Source organism: Aegilops tauschii, chromosome 2, assembly GCF_002575655.3.
Source record: "Aegilops tauschii subsp. strangulata cultivar AL8/78 chromosome 2, Aet v6.0, whole genome shotgun sequence".
Classification (NCBI taxonomy): Eukaryota; Viridiplantae; Streptophyta; class Magnoliopsida; order Poales; family Poaceae; genus Aegilops; species Aegilops tauschii.
This window is the reverse complement of record NC_053036.3, coordinates 230,395,361-230,414,053: the sequence shown is the minus strand read 5'-3', so window position 1 is coordinate 230,414,053 and position 18,693 is coordinate 230,395,361. Positions and strand designations below refer to the sequence as shown.

The window sequence follows — 18,693 nt, the reverse complement described above, 5'->3', positions numbered from 1 at the left end:
AATCAGTAAGTTGACCGGCAGAAAAAGATTCATGTTAAGTCGAGGAACATGAGCAACATCAGGAACAGAGTAAGAAGGTGTGGAAAGATTGCCTCGACTAGCAACAGAAAGAGGAGTACCATCAGTAGTGAGTACATGAACAGGAAAATCAAGCGATTTAAGACAGGACAAATTTGAAGAATGAGAAGACATATGAAAAGAAGCTCCGGAGTCCAGAACCCACGAGGATGTACCTGACTGTGTAGAGGGTGGTTGCTCAGTGCGGGAAGCATCAGTCACAGAACCTGCAGTACCCGTCGAAGGAGAACCTGAAGCGGCAAGCAGACGCTTAAGTCGCAGAATATCCTGCTCAGTCAAGGCGGTGGCTGAAGATGTCGAAGTAGAAGAAGTCCCTGAAGCTGATGATCGCGCCTTACGCAGGTGTTTCTTCTTCTGGAAACACTGAGACTCAACATGACCATCCATCTTGCAGTAGCCGCAGTGAGGACGAGACCGACCTTCGCCGCCCGTAGGAGTAGGCAAGAGCGGCGGAGCACTCGAGTGGGAAGGAGTCGGTGCAGCAGGCATAGCAGGAACTCGAGTAGCGAGCACAGAGGGAACCTCAAGTAAACCAGCGCCACAGAGGCGAGTCTCCTCAGCACGGATCTCAGAAAGCGCCTCCATGAGGGAGATACGACCACGAGCAAACAACTGAGCGTGCCGGGGCTCAAACTCCTTACAGAGTCGAGACAAGAACTCGTAGACACGATGAAACTCCGAATCAGCCCGCACAGCCTGGCAACACCGACAAGTACGACAACCAGCAGTGCGGAGAGAATCAAGCTGACGCCAGATAGCAGAATTCTGTGCATAGAACTCATCAACAGTGGAGTCACCCTGCTGAAGAGCATGCTCCTGACGAACCACAGACAGGTATAAGGCATCACTAGAGGGCTGATAGCGCTGACGAAGCCGAGTCCACATCTCAAATACAGTAGAGAGGCCGAGAAACTCAGAGGCAAACTGAGGCAGAACACTAGCAGTCAAAACAGCTGCGGCACGAGCATCATCATCAAGCCACTGAGTGTAAGCAGACAGAGCTGCATGATAAGTCTAAAGTGCGTCCTCATAGGTCTGAACCTGCTCATCATAAGCAAGAACGGCAGCGTCATCAGCCAGCTTAGCTGCATCCTTTGCAGCCTGATCAGCGTCAGCAGCAAGAACCGGTGGCGTCGGCGGAGTAGGAGCCACAGGAGGAACTGGACACGGCGGACTGGGGACCTCGCCAGAAAGAACGCCCCATAGACGGATGCCACGCATATGAATGCGCATGAAGCCAATGAACTCGGTGTAGTTAGTGCCATAAAAAATAACCGGACAACGAGGAACAGCAACATAGCCCGATGCAGCAGACATTTTTTTTGTTGGAAAGATGCAGCTCTCCCGCGGGCCTGGCGGCGGGGAGGACCTGGCGACGGGCCTGAACCGGGTCAGGCGGGAGGACGAGCGGGAGGACCTGGCGATGGGCGATCTGAGCCGGGTCGGGCGTGGCCGGATCGAGCGATCTGGCGAGCGGGATCAGGCGAGTGATCTGGCGACGGCGGACCTGGTGATGCGGGATGCGCCTGGTGAGCGGGATCGGGCGCTGCTTGCTCGAGCGATCGGGGCGAACGGGAGAAGCGGGCCTGGCGATGGCGAGCGGGGGGAGCGGGCCTGGCGGCGGGGAGAGAGAGGAGAAACCGGCAGCCGGACCAGAGGAAACACGGCGGCGGCGGTGAAGAGGATCAAGCACGAGTTGCAAGTGCTAAAAAAAACCTATGCTCTAATACCATGATAAGAATATGCAACTTGTATTTCCAGGTGGCCATAGGCCAGTATATATACATGTACAGTTGTGGAATATATGCAGGAAACCCCTTATACAATAGGGTAAATACGAAAGGTTACATGGCTATATATATATAACTCTAACAGTGCCAATTCTTGTATTAATGATAATCCATGTCATTTGTATGTGAAGATGATTATGCTGCTTATCACCTACTCCTTCCGTTCCACGACAAGAATTATGGAACGGAGGCTGTACTTTTCTTTCTCGTTGAGTTTAGATATGTTTTGCGATTGCACTTGACCCAAGTTTGATTTTGCCTAGCAGTGGGTGGTATTGAGTTATTGACTACCACATCTATCTGCTTAAGTCCCAGTTTTTAGTGCACTTAACTCCCCAATGTTCCATTACCATTTTATTAACTCTCGGATTAATAGCGTAAACGATTGTATGGTACATATTGTCTTTTTTGCCACTTCTAAGCACACATGAATACTGTCAATGGACATCATGCCCCCACATCTTACGCCCTCCAAATATCACTCCTTCCCAAGAGAGTGATAAATAGATAGGGAAGAGAGCAAAAGAGTATATGTGGAAGATGGAGTGAACACCGATGTGTGATGCCACAGTTGCAAAGCTCTTCTCAAACTGGCCTTGGGAGTAAAGTGATCCGGCATTCGATGACCAGGGATTTAAGATCACCCCTAAAAGATCGATGGGGTTAAGTAAACAAACACAGTACTATAGAGCAGTACAGTGGACAGTTTCCTTTTTCTGTGATCTTGCTATACGTGCTAAAGAGCTTTTATGTTTTACCGCAATAAATGGTTCATGCTAAGACTTGCTGATGTTTCTTTTTTCTTGTTTACTTGACCAGTCATGTTGTGATTCAGACATCTCAAGAAATTGGTGATGCACCATACGGGGACCATTTCATTGTTGAGGTCAGGAAACAAGTCACAATGTTGCTTCATGTAGCTTGAAATCACTTCTGTCCACTAAACTCAGCATGACGAATATAGTTCACATAGCTCTATCTGTTCAATTATTAATGCGTTAGGGTACATGATCTAGCGTTTTCAGTTTTGTGATTATCTTAATCCACACATTTAATTGAAATATACCTTAATTAATTTTTAGTGAAGAGGTATTTCATAGCGGCATAAAGTGTCACAGGCTGTTGTAATATTTCATGATAAAGTAACATGTGATTGAACTTGTGATCTCTTTTTAAACCTTAACATTATTTATCATCGTTGCATATAAATAGTGGCAGATGCTGCTCACTAGTCCTCCCTATTTGAGGACCATGGACATGAATGTGGAATCCAAGTTAAGCAAAAACAAAGCAATACCTTGCACCTTAATCAAACAGGTTAAAAACAAACATTGTCTCAAACGTCGATCCAAGCTTCGTCTTTTGGCAATGAAATATGAACTTTGAATTTTGAAACTTCCTTTTTAGCTTCTATGAACTCCCTATTGTTGTTACAAATGACTAATGTTGAAATATGAACCTTGCTTTTATTACAATAAATAGTTAAATCCTCATATGCCACTGCAAAGTTGAACCTCCTGTGTTTATGACACATGTGGGTACATGGGGCACCCTGCATCTATGACATGTGTGCCTAGGGGCATATAAGGATTTCAATTTTAGAAATGGCGAGTGTTATGGATGCTTACTTATGTCCTCTACACATACAGAAACATATATTTGTCATTGTAGGAAAGCCAATATTGTGTAGCGAGCTATTAAGTATTTTGTTGTTTTTGTATTTGTTTTGTGCACTTCCTGGAATTGTTGTTGGCCTATTTACCTTGCAGGGAATCTGGGATGTTGAACAAGATAGCGTAGATGAGAACAGTTGCCACCTCAGGGTATATACTAATGTAGCGTTCTCGAAGAGGACCATTTTTAGAGGTAAGATGTATCCATTGTATCCTGAATGGTGCTCCAGTGCTTTCAAAATTTAACTCAGTATGCTACAGTCAAAGGGGACAGAATTAGGCCAACTACCAGCTGATTGCTTTGCTCAAACTTCAGCTTATACGTTGATAAGCTTCAGGCCAAATAAACTCTTTGAGAGTTTTGGTTGTAGAAGTGTTGTACAGATGTTAGTTCTCTTCTCCTAAAATAGGCAGGACGACTTTCCTTGAGTAATTTTTATTCACTAAAGTTGATTAAATGTGCCGAAAAGTATTCAGTTTCATAAAATGGTTAAACCAGTGTAGTCCCTCTGTCATAAAATATGGTGCGTATTAGATATTTTTTAAGTCAAACCTTGCAAGCTTTGACCAAATTTATTGAATCAATCAACATCTAAAATACCAAATCATTAACATTATATGTATCATGAAATATATTGTCATATGGTATATATCAGGTAATGTAGATATGTAACATTTTATCTATAAACTTGGTCAAAGTTTGTGTAGCTTGACTTTCGCGAAAACCAATGCACACTATATCATGGGACTGGGGGAGTAATAAATAGCACGACTTAATTAAGCAGGGTAGTAATAACCCACTCTTGGTGGTAAAAAGCATGAGCACAATGTTAAATTAGTCTCTCCTGGGGTTGTTCAAACTTTTTTCTGTTTCTAAATCCTGAATGTAATTTTGATACCCAATAAATTTGCTGCGGTGGGCAGTGACTCCTGTTGGCAGTGTTCTAACATGCGTCTGCCTAGCCTTCTGCCTAGACCCACCTTGTCCCGCCTAATAGACGCTTAGGTGTTATGTGTCGGTCTGCCGCAGACTAGCTCCTAGCACCTTCGGGGATACTCCCCTTTGGTAATATTCTTGAAATGAAATCCCTTGTGGACCCAGAGTTGTGTAAACAATTATGATTTGTGGGAAACTGCTCGACACCCAATACGGGTGTGGCTATCTCATATATATAAGGGTACACGAAGTGTACAAATACAATATACAGAGTATACAAAGAAGCTACGTATAAACATTATCTAACACCCTCCCTCAATCTTAACTGTGGCTTGAAGTACAAAGCAAGTTAAGATTGCGCCTACAACCTTCAAACCGAGGTTGTGAAAGTGGCTTCGTGAAGATGTCAGCAAGTTGATCTTTGGAGGAGATGAACTTGATATGAAGAAGCTTATGTGCAACACGTTCCCTCACAAAGTGATAGTTAACTTCGATGTGCTTGATACGAGCATGAAAAACTAGATTAGATGAAAGATACGTCGCACCAATATTATCACACCAAAGAACCGGTGGCTGCTCTTGAGAGACTCTCAACTCTCTCAACAGAGACTGTACCCAGATGAGCTCAGCCGTGGCATTGGCCACCGCCTTGTACTCTGCTTCAGTGCTACTTCAAGATATTGTGGCCTGCTTGCACGCACTCCAGGTGATCAAGTTGCGACCAAAGAAGACAGCATAGCCCCCCGTTGATCGCCGGTCATCCAGGCTCCCAGCCCAATCTGCATCAGAGAACGCCGAGAGAGCACTCGAGGAAGACCGAAGATGCAAGCCATGGAGACAGTATGAGAGCAAAAGTTCGGCCGTGTGATAGTCAAGTACTACAAGCCACCAACAATACTGCGGTACTTTGTAGCATCATCTGAAGGAAGCAAGGCACCATCCAAGGCTGATAACCGATCAGTCGCAGACATAGGGGTGGTAGCATGCTTGCACTGCAACATACCAGCACGTCGCAACAAGTCCAAGGAATAGTTATGCTGAGTGAGAGTCAGACCAGCAGGGGACCATGAAACCTCCAGACCAAGGAAGTAATGGAGAGCACCCAGATCCTTGACAGCAAAATGACCACTCAGAGCAGACAGTAGACGATCAGCGGCAGTCACTGAGGAGTTGATAAGAATAATGTCATCAACATAAACCAGCAGGGACATAGTAACCTCAGGACGATGGAACATGAACAGAGACATGTCAGCAGTGGACGGAGCAAATCCAAGACGTCGAAGAACCGAGCCAAGTCGGGCATGCCATGCACGAGGAGCCTGCTTAAGTCCATAAAGCGCCTTAACAAGACGACACAAATGGTGTGGACGAGCAGGGTCAACAAAACCTGGAGGTTGCCGCATGTAAACCTCTTCCTCCAAGACCCCATGGAGAAAAGCATTCTGAACATCAAGCTGACGCAGAGACCACCCTTTGGCAACAACCAAGGACAGAAGCAGACGAATGGTGGTAGGTTTGACAACTGGACTGAAGGTATCCTCATAATCAAGACCATACCGTTGTTTAAACCCTTTAGCCACCAACCGTGCCTTGTATCGCTCAATAGAACCATCAGCATGCTTCTTTACCTTAAACACCCACTTGGAGTCAATGATGTTGACACCAGACACAAGAGGAACCAAGTGCCAAGTATCGTTCCTCAGTAGTACCTGAAACTCCTGCTCCATGGCATTGCGCCAATGAGGAATCCGAAGAGCGCCTGAAAATGCCGAGGCTCAACCGTGGGGTTAGCATCTGTCCGTGCCATACACGCCACAATCCACGCAACCGTGCCGTCAGTGCGCTCGACAATACCATTCTGACTGCGCGTACGAGGACGCAGAATAGCGGTAGGCGGCGGAGGTGGCGGCGGAGACGGGGTTGGTGAAGATGGCGATGACGATGCAGACCGCTCCCCAGACGCAGAGCCAGTCGCGCCAGGCGACCGGCCCGACGAGGAAGGCGTGGACGCTGGTTTGGCAGAGGCTGGCTCGGGCGGGGACACCGGCTCGGCCCCGGCGGCAGAGGCGGGCTCGGGCGAAGCTGGCTCGGCCAGCTCGACCGGCTCAGCCGACTCGGCTAGCGCGTGGCCAGCCCCATGCTGGACCGAGGAAGCAGGGCTCGGCTCGACCAGCCCCGTCGGCAAGCCAGGTGACGGAGGAGCGCCGTGAGCGGGCTCGGCGAACGTCTAAGGGGACGTAGGCGGCTGCTCATCCAGAAGCTTGAGGCGTGCTCCACGCCCGGTACCTGCACCATGGTTAGGTAGCAACAAGGGGGCATATGCAGCATCAACAAATTGACCAGGCAAAGGTAAAACAGATTTCTCAGGTGTAGTGGGAGTGGTGGAGGTTATCGGAAGTGCGGAAAAAGGAAAAACATTCTCATCAAACACCACAACACGTGAGATGTAGACGCGGTTAGAGGGAACATGAAGACACTTGTACCCTTTATGAAGAGAACTATAACCAAGAAACAAGCACTGTTGAGACTGAAACTCCAACCTGCGTTGGTTATATGGACGAAGATGTGGCCAACACGCACACCCAAAGACCTTGAGAAACGTATAATCAGGAACTTCATTCAGCAAGAGCTCAAGTGGTGTTTTCATCCGATGGAGTCGTGTAGGGAGTCCGTTAATGAGAAAGCATGCGGTGGAAAATGCATCACTCCAAAACCGAAAAGGAACGGACGCATGGGCAAGCAAAGCAAGACCAGTCTCAACTATATGACGATGCTTACGCTTAGCTACACCGTTTTGCTGATGTGTACGAGGACAAGACACACGATGTGTAATTCCAAGCTTATTAAAGAATGCATTGAGGTTGTGATACTTACCCCCCCCCCCCCCCCCCCCCCGCCCCCCCAATCGGACTGCACATGAATGATTTTATGACTGAGCAGACGCTCAACATGCGCTTGGAATTGTAAGAAAACATTAAACACATCAGACTTGCGTTTAAGAAGATAAAGCCAAGTGACCCGACTATAAGCATCAATGAAACTGACATAGTAATTATGACCACTAACAGAGGTTTGGGCATGGCCCCATACATCCGAAAACACAAGTTCAAGCGGTTTATTGACTACACGACTCGACTCAGAAAAAGGAAGCTGACGACTCTTGCCCTGCTGACAGGCATCACAAACTGCATCAACATGTTTATTGGACACGACTGGAAGCTCATGACAATGAAGTACATGGCGAACAATGGGAGTGGCAGGATGACCAAGGTGCACATGCCAATGTGATGGAGACACACGAACACCACTGAAAGCACTAGGAACTGGTGGCACATCAAGTGCATAGAGACCATTATGGCGCAGTCGACCTCTAAGGAGTACGTCCCTCGTGTCTCGACCCTTAACAAAAAAATGAAAAGGATGAAATTCAGCAAGAACATTATTATCACGAGTAAGTTTAGGAATTGAAAGCAAACTACGTGAAACAAGGGAACACGAAGGACATTAAGATGACGTAATTGTGTGGATCGACGTGTAAGAAGTGATGCCTCATCAATATCTGAGATGTGCATACCTTCTCCATTAGCGGTGTGAACCTGATCGTGTCCACGGTAGGGCTCCTGTGTAGAGAGCTTGCCCATCTCACTCGTCAGGTGATTGATAATAGGGATGAAAATGGAGTGGAAACTTTCCTTTTTCCGGAGGAAAAATGGAAACGGAGAGGAAATACGAAATTGGAAACGGAAATTTGCAAAATGGAAGTGGAAGTGGAATTTTTAATGTGTAAATGGAAACAAAAACGGAACGGTGTTTTCCGGTGGAACAGGCGTGGAAACGGAACTTTCCATTTCCGTGAATATGGAATTTCCTGTGTTACTATGGACCTATGGCTGTTTTGTAGTCCAACCACCAAACAACACACAATTATACAATGAGTAGAATGGATCATTTGAGCCCAACTTCTACTACCACACATGTACTCAGCTTGACCCTATACTCAATTGTGCAGTACTACTACAATACTATGCTAAGTTGCTAACATAATGATATTATTTTGTAGCCATGTTAACAATTCATTAAATTTGGTTGTGTTTTGTGTGTATTTATCTATGATTCAAGGATTTTTTAAGTTCCGGTGAACACACACTTCTGTTTCCGCGTCCCCTTTGTATTTGCTCCATGTCCGTTTCCGGTACTATCTGTTTCCGTATTCATTTTTGGGGTTTCTGTATTCGTTTATGCTTCTGCAAAAAAATATGAAAACAAATATGGTAGCACTCAGTTCCATCCGTTTCCGCTCCGTTTTCATCCCTAATTGATAGCTCCCATATCCATGTACCAAGATGCATCAACCGGATAGGAAGGAGTATGCCCCTGCTCATGACTCGCTAGGGCAGCCTGCTTCTCATTACCCTTGCCATTGTTCCCGATCCCCAAGAAATCCTGCTTGAAGCGACGATGATACTGAGAGGCAAGGTGACTGTCAAGTCCACACAGCTGGCAGGGGACTTGAGCACCACATGAAGGGCAGCAGGCACGGACTCGAGCTCCCGTGGAGGTAGTGGTGTTCCGTGAGTTAGGCGCGGTCGGCGGAGGTTTGCCACCAGTTGGTGGCTTGTAGGGCTTGCCCTTCCCATGCGTTGCAGCGTTGGCGGAAGGGAAACTCGGCGTAGAGCGACGAGCCTGGACGCGCTGTTACGTGGCAAGAAGGCGCGCATACAACTCACGTGGCTGGATGGGGGTGAGGGGGGGTGTCACGACCATTGATATTCTCCACCAAATTATCATAGTCGTCACTCAGTCCATTGAGCACGTAAGAGGTGAACTCCTCTGGACCAAGAGCTTTGCCAATGGAGGCAAGTGTGTCAGACATACCCGTCACCTTGTTGAAGTAGTCGGTGACGGTGAGATCATGAAGCTTCACCTCCCCAAGCGCAGTGCGAATATCATGAGCCCGCGCCTGAGACTGCGAAACAAAACTGGTATGAAGAGCTGTCCACGCGTCCCGAGACGCAGCGGCGAAGATGACCAGCGACGAGACTCCCTCCGTGAGAGAGGACTGGATGGCAGAGAGGATGGCTTGATCTTGAGCCACCCACGCATGATGCCCCGGATGATATGGCGGAGGGCACGATAGAGTACCATCAACAAAGCCCTCCAAGTAGCGACTGTAGAGAAGCGGCCGCACCTGTGCCCGCCACGACAGGTAGTTATCCGTCGTGAGCTTCACCAGGATTAGGTGCGTGAAGTAAAACGGTGCAGCAGCGGTGACATGATCTGGCGGAGGCAGTGCGTAGTAGCCGCGTAGTAGCCCTGATGCGGACCACCACCAGACGTCAGTGAGATGTGAACGAGCTCCGTCGAAGGAGCCGCAGCTGGTGGAGGATACGGTGTCGGGGAAGAACCATAGTACGGCTCGATCGGAGGAGCCGGCTGGTACCCACCGTAGATCGCCGGTGCAGTGCTGTAGGGCGACGTAGCAGCGGCAGCTGCGTTGTAGGAAGCCGTGTAAGACGCACCGTGTGGAGCCAGGTTAGCCGACCCAGGCGCGGGTGCTGCGCCGTATGCAGCCGGAGGCCATGCGCCGTAAGAGGTTGCTGACCACATACCGTAGACAGCGGGCGACGCTTGGGATGGCACCGCGGGCGCGGCGGGAGCCGCATGGGCTTGCGAGGTGGCCTCGTAGGGAATCAGCCACGGCTGGCTATGCATGGAGGTAGCGGCCTGCGAGGCGACCCACGCAGCAGCTGTCGCGGGCGGCACCCGCGATGAAGGCCAGTGGGGGTGACGCCAGGAACGGAGAGACAGCGCTGGCCCGAGCGCCGTGGACCAGAAGCAGCGGGCGGGGCGGCGGCGGCGGCGGCGGCGGCTGGTGCGGCACCGGCCGCGGCAGATGGGATCGGGACACTAGCGGCGGCGGAAGACATGTTCGTAACCTAATCTGATAAACAATTATGATTTGTGGGAAACTGCTCAGACACCCAATACGGGTGTGGCTATCTCATATATATAAGGGTACACGAAGTGTACAAATACAATATACAGAGTATACACAGAACTCTCCGCGAGATTGGTCAGTATCTGCAGCTTTGGCAGATCATGCAGCGCAGCGAGCTCTCCGCCACACCGGACAGGTTGATCTGGAGATGGACGGCGAGCGGCAACTACTCCACGCAGTCCTGTTACATGGCCACCTTCCATGGATCAACAGCCTGCTATTCCTGGAAGCTAATCTGGAAATGCTGGGCGCCGCCGCGAGTCAAGTTCTTCCACTGGTTGGCCAACCAGGACCGATGCTTTACTGCAGAGAGGCTGGCTTGCCACGGCCTCCAGCATCACCCACGCTGCCTCCTATGTGACCAGCAGCCGGAAACGGTGCGACATCTGCTGATGGAATGTCCCCTCGCCCGACAGGCATGGCACGAGACTCTGGCCTGGCTACGCATCCCAGCCCCGATCCCCACGCAGGAACTGTCGCTTACGGACTGGTGAAAAAATGCCAAGGAAGACACGCCGCCGATCTTACGCAAGGCCCTGAAATCTGTCGCGTTGCTCATGCCATGGATGGTCTGGAAGCACAGGAACAGCTGCGTCTTCGACAATGCGACGCCATCCCTCAACACGCTTCTAGATAGCATTAAGGACGAGGCCCGCTCTTGGGCGGCAGCTGGGGCACCTGGCCTCCGACTCGTGCTGCCTCAAACCTGGGATGTACACTAAAAACCGGCTGTAACCTACGCACCATCGGATGACTGTAACTGAACCTTCCCCTTTTCAATGAAAAGAAACGCAAAGCTTTTGCGTTTTCTCGAAAAAGTATACACAGAAGCTACGTATAAACATTATCTAACAAGTTGGTGGATTATCATGTTTCTGGTGGCAGTTAAACCAAGGCCTCTTCATTGCTGTCTAATAGACTTCTCTGCACAGATGTCTTTAGTTGTGTACTGATTCTTTTTAGAGAACGTCCGAATGCTTTGCACATCATTTTATTAAGCAGGAAACCAAGATAATGTACCGGAGTTCTGGGCGGTGAAGAAGGGCTTTTCCATAATGAAGATAGGAAAAGGCCAACTAAAACCCCAAACAACACACACCTATGCCTCAGGGTGGATCAAATTTATTTCCTAATTACATCTTTACTTTAAATATGGAATTAGTTCTAAGATATTGTTTCTTGTGTCTGTAGTGTGATTAGCTTATTTCTACTCCCAAGAGCATTTCATTATTAGAATTCAAGACATTGCTTCTTCTTATATTATCATGTTCATATTACAGGGAAAATAGAGCAATCAACAAAGGATGAATGCCGTGAGGTTTTTGGTCTCTGGATCAAGCTTGTACGTCTCTTGCAATCCCTGGAACATATTTCTATTCAGTGGTATTTACATTTCAAATTGTAAAAATCCTTCTCATCACGTGCGTGTTTTAGGCCCATGATATTTTGAAGCAGGATAGCATCTCTCGGAAAGGTTTGTATTTGCAGTTTCTACCACTTACCAACTCTTTCGCCGTGATTTGGCTTGTTTGATCCAAATCACATCCTAGGCCGCACGCAGCAAATGTCTAATTCTGAAACAATTGAATGACTTGATTCTTGCAGGAGCCTCCATCACCATGAACGCTGATGTTGAATCAGGGCCTAGTCTGAACATTGAAGGTCCTTTGGAAAATACAGTCGCATACATGGCTTCGGCACCATACGATTCTGGTTTGAGTAGCCTTGTTCCTCCCATTGAACATCGTCAACAAAGCGTAGGCACTTTGGCATCCACTTCACAAGAATTCTGGGGCTCACTCGCCTCATATATGAGGTCTAGTCAATTTGGTCCGGTTTTAGGAGTGATGCTGGTGGCCATCGTTATCTTAATGCAGGCAAGTATTCAAGGCTTTTGGTGGCCTATCCTATCATGGGGAATGCTCAGTTTTTGCTCTATTGTGACACTGTATTTATCACAGGTAACAATCATCGTTCTGCTCAGTAGATCCCCCAAGGTCCTCATGGTCAGTCCCGAGGCTTCTGCGAGCGGCTTGGGTTCATATAGCAAGGAGAGCATAGAGTGGTTGCAGAAGCGAGTGAGCTTACTGAGCGAGGAGATGCACATGGCGGAGGCGCACATGGAGAAGCTGGGCCACGAGTTTGCATGGCTCAAGTCTCACCTTGAAAGACTGGAGAGGTTGAGGAGCAGCTCATGACCGGCCAAGGTGAATACGGACGTTGGTTGCATGATGAAGAATGTCTGTTGTGTGTAGAGACCGTACAGTTACATGAGTACAGGGCGAGACATGTCTGTTGTGTGTTAGTCCTGGTATAGCATTGGTGAGGTACTGAGGTGTATATATATCCGGACTGCGCGCCGCTGTGCCCGGGTGCAAGGTGGTGTATGTATGAGACGGCACGGCAGGATGGGGATGGTGGTGTGCAACAAGGAACGCTGGTGACCAATGATATTCAATTTTCTAACTGCCTCTTCACTCCTATCTCTGCTACTCCTACATAAATGTAACGCGGCTATATCTCCCACGTGTCGAGGCACGATTTAGAGGCATAACCACATTGTGGTTTTGTCGCAAGAAAGGTCATCTTCATACAATCCCATGTAATGAACAAGAATGGGATAAAGAGTTGGCTTACAATCGCCACTTCACACAATACATAAATGAATTCATACATCATTCAAGATACACACATAGGTCCGACTACGGAACCAAAATAAAAGAAGACAACCCAACTGCTAGATCCCCGATCGTCCCAACTGGACTCCACTACTGATCAACATGAAAAGAAGTAACACAACGAACAAGATCTTCATCGAGCTCTCACTTGAGCTCGGTTGCGTCACCTGCACTGGTATCATCGGCACCTGCAGCTGTTTTGGAAGTATCTGTGAGTCACGAGGACTCAGCAATCTCACACCCGCGAGATCAAGACTATTTAAGCTTAAGGGTAGGCAAGGGTAAGGTGGTGAGGTTGCAGCAGCGACTAAGCATATATGGTGGCTAACATACGCAAATAAGAGCGAGAAGAGAAGCAACGGAACGGTCGTGAAGCTAGCAATGATCAAGAAGTGATCCTGAACTCCTACTTACGTTAAACATAACCCAGAAACCGTGTTCACTTTCCGGACTCCGCCGAGAAAAGACCATCACGGCTACACACGCGGTTGATGCGTTTTAATTAAGGTCAAGTGTCAAGTTCTCTACAACCGGATATTAACAAATTCCCATCTGCCACATAACCGCGGGCACGGCTTTCGAAAGATAATACACTGCAGGGGTGTCCCAACTTAGCCCATTATAAGCTCTCACGGTCAACGAAGGATATTCCTTCTCCCGGGAAGACCCGATCAGTCTCAGAATCCCGGTTACAAGACATTTCGACAATGGTAAAACAAGTCCAGCAAAGCCGCCCGAATGTGCCGACAAATCCCGATAGGAGCTGCACATATCTCGTTCTCAGGGCACACCGGATGAGCAGTCCGTACAACTAAAACCAGACCTCAAGTTTTCCCGAGGTGGCGCTGCAAAGGGCTCTAGTTTGGACCAACACTCCGAGGAGCACTGGCCGGGGGGGGGGGGGTAAAATAAGATGACCCTCGGGATGCGCGACTCCCAAGGGAAAAAGGCTAGGTAAGGCAAATGTAAAACCAAGGTTGGGCCTTGCTGGAAGAGTTTTATTCAAAGCGAACTGTCAAGGGGGTCCCATAAATCACCCAACCGCGTTAGGAACGCAAAATCAAGGAACATAACACCGGTATGACGGAACTAGGCCGGCAAGAGTGGAACAAAACACCAGGCATAAGGCCGAGCCTTCCACCCTTTACCAAGTATATAGATGCATTAATAATATAAGAGATATTGTGATATCCCAACATAAACATAATCCAACATGGAGCAAACTTCATCTTTACCTGCAACTGGCAACGCTATAAGGGGCTGAGCAAAAGCGGTAACATAGCCAAACAACGGTTTGCTAGGAAGGGTGACAAAGGTTAGAGGTTCATGGCAATTTGGGAGGCTTGATAAGCAAGTGGTAGGTAGCGCGGCATAGCGATAGAGCGAACAGCTAGCAAGCAAAGATAGAAGTGATTTCGAGGGTATGGTCATCTTGCCTGAGATCCCACAAGGAAGAAGAACGAGTCCACGAAGTAGACAACCGGACGTAGTCGAACGAATCCTCACAACTCCGGAACGAAACCGAAGCTAATGAGAGAAGCAACCCGGAAAGAAACAAACAACATAGTAAACAACCACCACATACACATGGCATGATGCACAAACAAGTATGATGCATGTCCGGTTTAAAGAGGCATGGCATGGGAAAATGCAACAAACGATACTACAAATTAAGTGGAGCTCAATATGCAACGAGTTGCATATTGACGAAACACCACATCAATTGTTTAGTTCTCCCGGTTATGTACCCAACAATATTACATGTTGATTAACATGGCAAGAGGTGAAGCATAATTAAACAACCTATGTAGGCAAGTTTAAATGAGGCCGGAAATAACAAACGACAATTCCGGAAAAATCCCCATGTCATTTAGCAATTTTAATGCAAACATCAATTATAGGCATTTAAATGTTGTTATCATGATGCGAATGACATATGCAAGTTTTTAAGCAATTTTATGAAAACATGGACATGAGCATGTTATGAAGCATTTGTTACCGTGGTGGATCGAAAAAGGGTGCCACGGCAACGATAACGAAAATGATGCCACGGCGACATATCGGTTCCGGTAGCTCACAGAGATTCCGGTGCAAAAGGAAGCGTGGCGTGAGCGTGTCATGCAAGATGGTGGGGTGATCCCGGTTACCGGGTGTCCCACAAGACGGCGGCATGGCAATCGAGGAGGAACATGGAATGACAACTCGGAAACGGTGCAACCACGAGCATCTCATACAACACACATGCATTCGGTCCACGGACGTCGTCTCGGGGTTATACCTTCGAAGCGTGCATTCAGGGCGGAACGCGTTCGAAGTGGAAGTAGTTGTTCACGTGTCGTAGGGGTAGTAGTTGTACACGGATCTTGTCGGATCCACGGCGACGGTAGACGTACACGGTTCGTAGATGTTCGGGTCGCCGGTAGAGGAACTTGGTGGTACATGTAGTCGAACTAGGCGCATCCGAAGGGGTACTTGGTGAATCCGAAGTAGAGGTACACTTGTTGAAGTGGGACTTGGCGTTTCGGCCTGTAATCGTTCGGGCGTCGTGGAAGAACTTGACGTTCACGGGTCTCGGTCTTGGCCATGGTACAATGGCTCCATGAACACAACAGGGCCAGATGGATGCAAGGCCATGGCAGCAACGGGTCAGAGCGCTTGATAGTAACCGAAGTCAACAGGTGCTCGAGGACAGGGGCGCTCGGGGCAGCGATGTGCAGGACGCAGGTGGAGGGGTTGATGGCGACGGGCGGCGAGGTCGGCTGCTTGCTGGTGGTGGGGAGCTCCGGCAATGACGAACTGCAGGAGGCCGGCCTTGGAGCGTCGGTGCTCGAGGCAAGGAGCAGGAGACGACGCAGACAAAGTCGTGGGGCGCGGGGACCTGCTCCGTTGAGGCAGGAGGGGGCCGGGGTGCACGGAGCGGTGACGGTCGCCGGAGGCGAGGACGCGGGGTCGAGGCAGAGGCGACCGGCGGGGCAGGAGCAGAGCAGCAACCGCGGCGGGGTACATGGCGAGGAGAGGTGGCCGCGGCAGGGTCAGGAACTCGCGGGCACGCCATCGGCAGAGGACGACGCGCGGGGCTCTGCTCCTCTCTGCGTGTGGCGGCGAGGGTGACCGGGAGCAGGGCTTCGGGCGCCATGGGAGGCAAGGCGTGGGCGCAGGAGGAAGGACGAGTGAGGGGAGCGAGAGGAGGGAGATGGGGATCGGGCGCGAGGAGGGAGATGGGGTCGGGCACTGGCGGCAATGGAGGATGGACGAGGGGGAGAGATCGAGAGGAGGGAGAGATGGGCTAGGGTTATGACGCGCGGGCTGGGCCTTGGAGGGGCAAATGGCCGCGGGGCAGGATGGGCCGGCCTGGGAGGCTGGCTGGGCTCTCTCCCCTTCTTCCTTCTTTTCTCCCAAAACAGAAAATATGAAAGGAGAAAAGGGGAAGAAAGGAAGTGTTAGGGATAGAATTTGCGCGGGAGGTTAATTGTTAATTTTTCCGGACTCATAAAAATATGACCCTGACCCTGACCCGTCCGATGGACGAACATGACCCTGACCCTTGCCATCCTAGCGACATGTGTCACCTAGGTACAGAGAGGTGGAGATCATGGTAGATCGTGGGTGAGTTGTTTAATCTGTCCTCGGATGCAAAACGGTTTGAGCGGCAAAAACCGAAAATTCAGATATGAAAATTTTAACGTTTCGTTCGCAAATTCTTCAGCTGACAAGGACACAGTGAAGATTTTGAACGGGTTTCAAATAGAACGCACATGAAGAATTTGTGAACATACTGGGTTGAGTTTAGCATAGAGGGGGAACGGGTCCGATCACATTCACTTAGAAGAAAATCAACTTGAAGAATTAGCAATAAGTGAATGCTGTTGAGGACATGAAAACTCATATATATATATATATATATATATATATATATATATATATATATATATATATATATATATATATATATATATATAGTCAATGAAGAGCATCATTCAAAAAGTTGAAGAAATTGCAAAGTTGAAGAATTTGACCAATTGAGGAATTTGAAAATTTGAAGAATTTGCAAAATGAAGAAAAACTCAAATTTGAAGATCTTCAACTTTGGTTGGTGGCGTGACCCACCGTATAAGAATGATGATTTCAGACGCCGCGTACAACTGCCGTAGGGCTCTGAGAATCAAATTCTTCATTAATTTCTTCACACTTAGAGGGTTAGTCTTCATTGATTGAAGAAAAACGTTACTTCATGTGTTGCACATCTAAGTCATCAATTTTGCATAAGTGTTAGGATGTGTGTCCTTTCAAAGAACATTCGATAATTCTAAGATATTTAGCTCACACCGCAACTTGCTAAATCTCTTCTCATCCATGGGCTTTGTGAAGATATCCGCTAGCTGTTCTTCAGTCTTCACATGTTCGATGGAGATGTCGCCCTTCAACACATGATCACGAAGAAAATGATGACGAATCTGGATGTGCTTAGTCTTCGAGTGCTGAACTGGGTTATGAGCAATCTTGATGGCACTCTCATTGTCGCAGTAGAGTGGCACATTCTTCATGTTGATGCCATAGTCCTTGAGGGTTTGCTTCATTCCCAGCAATTGAGCACAGCAAGAACCAGAAGCAATCTACTCAGCTTCAGCAGTAGAGAGTGATACGCAGTTCTTCTTCTTCGAGGACCAACATACCAAGGATCGTTCGAGGAAATGGCATGTGCTTGATGTAGACTTGCGATCCACTCGATCACCAACATAGTCAGAGTTGAATATCCAATGAGATCAAAAGCCGAGCCCTTGGGATACCATAATCCAAGTGTTGGAGTGTGAGCTAGATATCGAAGAATATGTTTCATAGCCTTATGGTGTGATTCCTTTGGTGTAGCTTGAAAACGGGCACACATGCAAACACTAAGCATAATATCTGGCCTAGATGCACATAGATACAATAAAGAGCCAATCATGGAGTGATAATCCCCAAGTGCAGGGAATCATCGTAGCAATTTCCAAAGGTGGAAGTGATAAGTATGGAGTGTCGAACCCACAAGGAGCTAAAGGTAAGATCAATATTCTCTCAAGCCCTATCTGCCACTGATATGACTCTACGTACACCGAACGTTTGCTTCCAACTAGAAATGAGAAATAAAACTATGTTGTGGGTATGAAGAGGATAACTTTGCATGATATCGGAGAGCTAAAATATAAAACTAGTTGCTGTTATCATAAAGTTAGAATATACTACTAAATATTATAAATAGCGAGTGTGGAATAATGATAGATCGGTGTGCGTAATTGTCCTAGGCAATTGTTAAGAAGACCGATAGTCGTCATTGCAATTTCGTATGAGGGAGAGGCATAAGCTAACATACTTTCTCTTCTTGGATCATATGCACTTATGATTGGAACTCTAGCAAGCATCCGCAACTACTAAAGATCATTAAGGTAAAACCCAACCATAGCATTAAAGCATCAAGTCCTCTTTATTCCCATACGCAACAACCCCCTTACTCGGGTTTGTGTTTCAGTCACTCACCAACCCACTATAAGCGAATCATGAA

General features: G+C 48.1%; 1 protein-coding gene across 1 annotated transcript in view; it reads left to right on the top strand.

Moving 5' to 3' along the window:
* Positions 1-12,942, top strand: part of LOC109774144 (protein VASCULAR ASSOCIATED DEATH 1, chloroplastic) — a 28,220-nt gene extending 15,278 nt beyond the window's left edge. Inside the window, exons 13-18 of the mRNA XM_020332858.4 lie at positions 2,688-2,754; positions 3,638-3,734; positions 11,757-11,818; positions 11,911-11,950; positions 12,082-12,353; positions 12,438-12,942. Coding sequence (XP_020188447.1) covers positions 2,688-2,754; positions 3,638-3,734; positions 11,757-11,818; positions 11,911-11,950; positions 12,082-12,353; positions 12,438-12,674 — 775 coding nt within the window. The 3' untranslated portion in view covers positions 12,675-12,942. The remainder of the gene's footprint in view (positions 1-2,687; positions 2,755-3,637; positions 3,735-11,756; positions 11,819-11,910; positions 11,951-12,081; positions 12,354-12,437) is intronic.
* Positions 12,943-18,693: the final 5,751 nt, after the last annotated feature.